The sequence below is a fragment of the Pagrus major genome, chromosome 9, assembly GCF_040436345.1.
Source record: "Pagrus major chromosome 9, Pma_NU_1.0".
Classification (NCBI taxonomy): domain Eukaryota; kingdom Metazoa; phylum Chordata; class Actinopteri; order Spariformes; family Sparidae; genus Pagrus; species Pagrus major.
In genome coordinates, this window is record NC_133223.1 from 17179411 (window position 1) to 17187855 (window position 8445).

The 8445-nt window shown below is 41.2% G+C and overlaps 1 protein-coding gene across 1 annotated transcript in view; it reads right to left on the reverse strand.

Annotated features, from left to right (window-relative positions):
• Positions 1–7010, reverse strand: part of osbpl6 (oxysterol binding protein-like 6) — a 34238-nt gene extending 27228 nt beyond the window's left edge. Inside the window, exon 1 of the mRNA XM_073473713.1 lies at positions 6861–7010. Within this exon, the coding sequence (XP_073329814.1) occupies positions 6861–7010 (150 nt within the window). The remainder of the gene's footprint in view (positions 1–6860) is intronic.
• Positions 7011–8445: the final 1435 nt, after the last annotated feature.

Consider the following 8445-nt stretch of genomic DNA (forward strand, 5'->3'; position numbering starts at 1 on the left):
TAATTTCTACTAAACAATATCTGGAATAGTCATCAGCTGATGGGCTCCAAGATCGATTTAGTGTCTGTGATTGCCGCTTTATGTGCTTATGTTATGTCTGGCTATGTTTGTTTTTCTTTCTCTCTGCTGTCTCGAGACAAGAGAACTTGATCTTAATAAGATTACGTGATTAAATAAAGGTTATGTATGGAGGGTGGATGGAGGGCAGGGGGGGTGAGGGACAGTAGGTAAAGGTAGTGGAGAGGTGGAGGTGGTAGATGTCTGTGGCGATCTGTGAGTATCTCATCTGAATTTGATGAACTCTAAATAAACTCTTAACACTTTGTGTGTCCTCCAGTCAATCTTATGACTTCAGAAATGTCTTTTCACTCTATGTATGTATTTTATTACAACGAACACTGTGTTTCCCACAAAACGCTGTTTGAAAATGTGTTCTTCTGTTGTACTCGCTCAAGAATATTGTGCTATGAAACACTATATTCTGACTGTAACATGTTCCCACCCCGTCTTCCATAATCACCACTGAACAATGATATTTAACCACAGAGGACGTGTTGTGAGGATGGATTTCACTGCACTGTCTGGCTGGCTCAGCAGTATAGCTGAAGAGTAGGAGGGGCGGGGGGCTTCCACTTGGATTAGAAATTAACACCCTGAGAGACTGCGTGTAATCACAGTCTCATGCTCTGTGTCAACGACACAGATTCAGTAACAGAACTACAGTCCACATGTGTGACTTGCTGACTCGTGGGAGAGATGCTGTGGCTGACTCAATGAAAACACCTTTGGATGGGATGGGAGAGGACGGGAACTGTGGCGAGTGATTCACTGAAATATGAATGTTCATTCTTGACCAGGCAAACTCAGTATCTTCCTTTAAATCTCTTCTTAAATTAAATGGCTTTTTCTTATTCTTATTATTGACATTGAAAACAGCAGTTAGACAAAAAAAAAACAACCTTCAGTTAAGGGGCCCTGTTTAGATGGTCTATAGCGCATGGTCTAAAGTACAGCGCGCTAGTGCATTTAGGGCGTGTCCAAGTCCATTTTGCTAGTTAAACGGCAGATAATCTGGGTGCAAAATGTGGCGCATGGCGCAAAGGGGTTGTAGACTCTGAATTATTCGTAGGTGTGTTTTGGGCGGAACATAAATCAAACTAATCCGAGTGTCGTCTCCCATTCCCTTTAAGAGCCAGGTGCGCCAGGGCCTGGCACATATTAACCAGTGACACTCGTCTTCAGTGAGGGACAGGGATGTGATCCTCTGCCCCCAGTGCCCCGCCATTTCACTATCATCTGTCCCATCAACAACTCTGTTTGACTGCATATGAAAACATAAACTGAGGAAGGGGAGGAGCGCTGCTGTGCCTCCTTCTGTGTGTAGAAACTATTAGTTAGTTATATAGTTCTAACTAACTGGAGGGAAGTTGCAGGCTACTCCCCTCCAGTTAGTTTGTTAGTTAAGCCTCTTGGACGAGAGGTGAAACGTCTTCAAACAACTGAAACAAGTCCAGCTGCCCACGATACAGCACTTACAACTATCTCTTCATATTAACTAATACTGTAAAGAGGTTAAGCTTGTTAATGTAGATGTGGTTAAAACATGGCATAACTTCAACTTGAAACCTCAAATATTCATGGAAGATTGGCACCACTTGCACAGACTGTGTGAAGATTAAAAACCCACCTCTGTGTGTTGTTGTTGTTTAATACACATTTCATTTTCAACTTTATTTCTGTTCTCTATCAAGATCATCGCCTCTGTATTTGAGTTGGTCTGTTGTGTGCTGAAGAAAATTATATTATCAGCCATGTCAAAGCAGAACATTCGTCACTATGATAACTTGGCCATAGAAACAATAAATCCAGGTTTTTAAAATACAATTTTAAGGAAGACGTCTTTACAGGAGATAGCAGATACCGATTTAGACAGCTGTCTGAACAAGTGCTCCATCATTCTTTCATCTGCAGTAATGTCTGTATATTCAGGTCATTACCATGAAAACAGCCACTATCTGACTTTAGAGGAGCTGATAATCGCTGGATAATCGCTGATTTCCCCACTTTCATAAATCAACGTATACATTTCCTCATAAATCTATTCCTCCTTCCATCTCTGAGCTGCTAGCATCTTATCTAACCAGGAAATGACAAGCAGCAAGAGAAGAAAATGATAGTTGCAGCAACATCCTGGATCAACGTGTCAGTGTGTGTTTGTGTGTGTGTGTTGGTGCTTACTGCAGGTGGTGCCTCTAATTGCTCTCATGAGGGTCTCCAGAGTGAACAGTAGTCGTCAGCAGAGGGGAAAGTGACATGTATTGATTTGAAAATGGGGGCTGGATCTCATTAAGGCTTTCCCCTAAACGAAATGCCCCGCTCTCATTTTTCCTCAAAAACTGAGGCCCGGCCAAGCCAGCAAAGGTCTTTTCTCAGTGTGTAGTGTGCTTCCTCCAGATGTCCCTGGGGAAGATGAACTGTATATTCTCTACAGCGGTCCACCATCATTATATCACTGAAAACTGCCTGCACAGGCTCTGATGCAGGAAAACACTGCCATTAATGTTAATACATGATGAAAGTGCATAATGTATATAATGTTCAAAAACATTGATATATGCTGGAGATATCCTCACAATAAAAGCCCATTCTTGACCTGAAGAGGATCAACTAAGATGCTGTTAAGAAGATTGACACATTAAGTTGTCAGGAAGCGCATGTAATATAATTGAAAGCTTCAGAACAGCTACTAAATGGACATTGTGGCAATATTTCTTTGTAATTACTGTCTCTAAGGTCAAGATTGAACTTTTGACCTTAAGTTTATATATATATGAAATGCAAAAAATTCTCTGCAAATTTCATGACGACAGGGCAAACTCTATCTGCTGTGGAAGATCATGTGATATGATAGAAAGCTACAACTACCACTAAACAGCCTCTAAAGAGACCTTGTGTTGAGTGTGTTTTGTCAGCAATAATATTAATCTATTTTTAGCCTTTTCTTGAACACCTTCCTCTTTCACTAACATGAAAGGATTATAGGTTGAAATACAAAACACATTTTCCAATTTCTAATCCTGTGTACCTGTGTTGATTAACCAGTTGTATCTTGGTTCATAACAAATACGACACGAAAGTCGAACCAAAATCACATTATTTCCTCTTCCTAATAAACTTTAGGTGACTCATCTTGAACTTGAGGGTGTACACATACATTAATCCAATCAAAATGTAATTTTGGATAACTAGCTAACCTTGCACTTGACCATTAGCTTGTAGTAGTAGCTATCACAGTGGTATCATGGATCAGAGGTGCATGTTTGGATATTGGCAGCAGAAACCTTTGTTAAGATTTCCAAAGAATGTGGCTGAAGTTTAACGTATTATATATTCTACTTTATCTTGACCTAAAAACACAGTGAGGAAGGTGTGGATGAAGTGCTACACAGCTCCCTATCACACCATATTCATTCGCAACTGTGCTGTTGGGACTGTGCTGATCCTATAGTGGTTTGTTAATTAATTAATCAGCACAGTTCTACAAAGATTTTCAGCAGTCAATGAGAATTCTGTGAGTTAAGCCCTATTCGCACAGGGCTTGTATTACCAGGGGATGTTATTTGGAAATCCCCACCCCTGTCTGCGTTTTCATGTGGCGCATTCACACATGAGAGTTTGTCTATATTTTAGCCATATTTACTGACATTATCTCCTGGACATCAACACCAACATCAATGTTTCAGAAGCAGAGTGTCTTTTATTCAGCAGCCACATTAATAATATAGTTTAGACTTGTTTTGCCCAATTTCTGCATACAAGAATAAATACACATTGGCAGCTCATTTAGATAAAGTATCAGATGCTTTGTCGCTTTACTTGAATATGACAACCTTTTGATGCTCCTAACCTTCTCTGTCACTCATTTCAAACATCAATATATCTGACTGCTGTTCGACATATTATGAGCCACAATCAAATTTCTTACTGGTTTAGTAGTCTGACAACAGAAAACAGACAGACAGAGTAAAATACAACGCCAAATCACTGACATGCCTATTAACACGGCCTAGTATTATCGCAGGACCTCTGTGTTTGAAACAGAAAAGCAAGACAACAGCTTGCAATGTGTAAAGCCAACAGCTTGAGGGGTAGAAGTTGTCTTGGACGACGTCCAAATTCAGGTATCAGAATCAGATTGAAATTGAAAAATGGAAATGTCTAAAGGTCAAATACACTTTCAGTTCTGTTTTACTGTCAGTGTCTCTCAAAATGTACTTGCAGGAGACTTATGATCTTTCTTTTCTTGTATATTTTTATAGGCAAATGGTTGTGAGCTAAAGGCCTGAGACAGCTGAATCAAACCAAAGAGGATTTCTGTGGTTTTGAGTGATACACCTGCCTCTGTAGTTGATACATCGAGTCTCTGGATGGCCCACAGGTAAATCACCACATCATTTAGCGACCACTGCTGAAAACAAGACACAAAACAGCTGCAACAATCAAGAACTAATTCCTCATTAAATTCTTCATGTGCTGCTGATCCTTTCAAAATCCCATTGACTATCTTGAGGGCTTCATCAAGCAGGTGCACAAAAGTAATCTACTGGACTAAGACTTCCATTTGCTGCTATCTTAGTGGCTGCCTCGTTGGCTTGCATTACACGACTTCATTAAACACATTAAAAGAGATGAATAAGAAAAGAAAAGCAAACAGATAACCTTGCTCTCAGATTAAGCTGTCTTTAAGATTATGGAGCGTCGGGGAATTGAAATGCTGAACCCTTTCACCCATGAGGGCCTTGTTATCAGAAGCAAGTAGGCGACATTAAAGAAAGGCACAATGAACAGAGGGGTTAACAGTCTGCCTCACGAAGATGCAGGCCGTCGACTGCGCGCTTTAAACAGGGCCCCATTTCTCAAACTGACTGCCAGCCATCTCCCGCGGACACAAGCTGGGCTCCTGCTCAGCATACCAGAGCGTGCCACATGTTCAGCGGAGCACCGAGCCTCCGCCTGTCCCTCATGAAATATGCATCACCCAGCGCCGATGGAAAAGCTGTGATGTCAGAGATTCCAGTTTCGGTGTCCTGTTTCTGCGTGACACAGCAGCTTGGTGAGGTAAAGAGGGCTGGGGGCTTCTGATGGCTTACAACAGGGGTTAAATTGAAGCACTTGTCCTGTGAACTGTGAAATACGAGCGTGTCTCATTGTTTACCATGCCTCTGCCAGGTTTTTATTTACTAGCCAGGGAATTAAGGCTGCTTTCTCTTAGCTGATTAGTGTTAGTGTTCTAATCAGTTGATAAGGTGTTGTAGGGTTGATAGTCCATTAGTCTTTTTCCTAATGGACTTTTCACAGGAATAAACTATTAATCATTAGTCCTTATCAGAGGAGAAATCTCTGTATGCCTGAATTCATCTCATTCATCTGAAATAGGGAAACAATTTGACAGATTTAACCCATCAATTAGTCAAAGAAATCCTTTGACCATTAACCTCGACTGACGCTGTACGGATTAAACCAGATTTTAACCCCAAATTAGAATCTGGCTGAATTCCTGGCTGATCGGTCGTCATTTGGTAGTTTGAGGAGGTTCATGACCCCTGATTACCTGACCCAATGATGGTACTCAGTAGAACGCATACCTCTGCCAAGGCCCAATCAAGCCACACCAATATCAAATTGAATAGCTCTGTATCACTCTCAATTTTAAACCATCCATTTCTGCTTGACGAAAACTTAAGACAGATCTAGAATCTGCATCAAATTGCATTTACATGTCTTTAAACCAATCACAATCGTCATTGGCAGCATTTAATCCAGGATGCAACGACGGTACCCCTGCAAAATAGTGTTGGGGGAAACTTGGTTTGCGCATGGCGAGGCGAGCCCTGGCATTTCAATGGCTAAATCCCTGCAAAAGAAAAGGTAACAGCTGCTAGCTTGTTTACATTTGTGCTGTTAGCTACCAGATTAGTGTTAGTTTTAGTGTTTAGCTTTGTGCCCACAGAGACCTGTCTCCACCACAACATCTTGGATCAAGCTGTCTAACTTTTGATATGAAGCTGACCACATTATCATCACTATCTTGTTGCTGATGCTTACATACATCCTGACGCAGATCCAAAACATGCACTACTTGTTTACGTATATTTGTATAATAATAACTGTGTAAATGTTCAGTAATTTGTTTAGCATGAAGGAGTTTACAAACCTCCAGTTTGTTATGCAACTCTGTGTTCTCTTCCTGTTTTAAATTGCATGAGGTATTGCTGCCTTTCTGGTTTTGTCAACATTTTTGAGGATGCAATCATCTTGTTTGAATAAACATTATTGGATTTGCCGCTGTTTACGTTAAGTGTGAGCACAGAGGTCATACGTCTTGGCAGTACTGAAAGGCAGATTAAAAGCTGTAAACAACACAATGTACAAGGTCAATAAAATGCTCAGTGTCTGCCCAGCTTTAAGCAGCAACACCAGAAGGAATACACTTACTGCAAACATAAAGCATGTGCAGGCTGTTTGGAGAAAACCTGCTCCATTTGTTGTACAAATGGTGACGCTGGCTGATGGCAGCTGATTTCACAAAAACACAGAGGTCATCACATGATAGTTTTGACTGTTTTTGTTCCACACACTGTAACTGCTGAATTAATATTTCATGATTTCATGTTTCCTGGCCCACTTTCCTTCTATCTTTGTTTTTCTGTCTCACAAGAGGATGGCACTGACAGAAGACCGCAGCAACTCAAAATAATATTCACTCCTTTCTATATTGCCTGCTCAAGCCACATTCATTCAAAGTGCTGCTCTTCCTGGCAACTACTTCTAGATGGATTCCCCTGTGGCCTGGCAATTACCTGCCGGCTGTCGCGCTGAGAAGAGGAAGAGGAAGAGGCGCTCTTGTGAACCGGTGTGGAGGTGGTCTTATTGACTGGCGTGCCACTCCTGTCCTCAGAGCTCATGGTGCGGCCATGGGGGCCACGCTGGTATTGTTGGTGGTGAGACATGTTGGGCACCAGTTGGCTCCGTGGACCTCCCTCAGCACTGGGCCCCGCGGACCAGCAGCATCCTCTGACACACGCTCACAGCTTGCTGTTCATCTGAAAAAACAAAGGTCAGGAAGTTACACCATCGCATCTACTTCACTTTCCTTATTTGTCGCAGTGCTGCTTATACCAGACACAGAGCCACACTGTCTCAAATCAAACAACACTTAGTCTGGTTTATTCCTTGAAGGGACGTGCGACTGAACTATGCAGAGCTCCATCAATTTCAGTATGTTAATCTAACTCACAGATGCTCAGTAGGGACGCCCTGAGAAATTCTCTGAAGCGTGGGTTTTTAAGATTCTTCTCATTACATGTGCATTACTGAACAAGCCTTTCATTATGCTTGCTATTAGACTAGTGCAGCAAGTCGTCACATTTGAGAGCCGGAACCTGAGACATTATCATATTTACGATGGACAAATTGAGTAATCGACTTATTGTTTCAGCACTAACCTATATTGAATTGAGCCAATTACACTACTTTTGACTAATGAGAGGTTGTAGGTGTAGAATTTATGGGGCATTCAGGGGCAGAATTGAATACTTCTGATTATGATATTGATGATTACGTTTTCATTAGTGTATAATCATCTGAAACTGAGAATCTTTGTGATTTCTTTATCTTAGAATGAGCCTTTTATACCTACAGAGGGAGTTGATCCTCTTCCACAGAGTCTGCCATATTGCTCCGCCATTTTTCTACAGTAGCCCAGAACGGGCAGACCAAACACTGGCACTGGAGAAGTTCTTTCGTGTTTTGTGTCCATTAAAAAGGGTGGTAACACTTTATAATAACCATCATTGATAACTGGTAAATGTATAGTTACTTAAAATTAAAATAGTTATTTCACTGTTTACAAACAATACTTTACTTTCTACAGACACTGAACTCTGTTTACAACCAGGAAATGTGGCAGATCATCATGTCAATTTGACTGCAGTCACTGCCTCCACTGCAGGAGGCTGAGATCAGCCCTCAGGACGGTGCAACATAAATCCTTAAACATCTAATTACCACCGTGATAATGATGGCAATTAGATGAGGATACCAAATCAATGTAGGAAAGTAGCTCGACTATCTTAAAGCAACGACTTTTGGTTTAAACTATGAACGCTTGGTTAACTTTAGCAGGCAGGGCCATATCTTGAATAAATATACTAGATTTAAAATATCTTGTTAACCACATGTTCAGATAGCAACGGGGAGTTCTTGTTTTCATCATTAGGCATGGTACTGTGTTGCTCCATGCTGACTCCGATAATACTGCCTGCAGTGGAGCTGTGTAATTGTCTAAGCTCTCAGGAGGTCTCAGCACTGATAAAACATACATCGATCGCAAGATAGTAGAAAAAACAAACAGATAAACAAACCCTGCTCTATTCAGAAACCAAT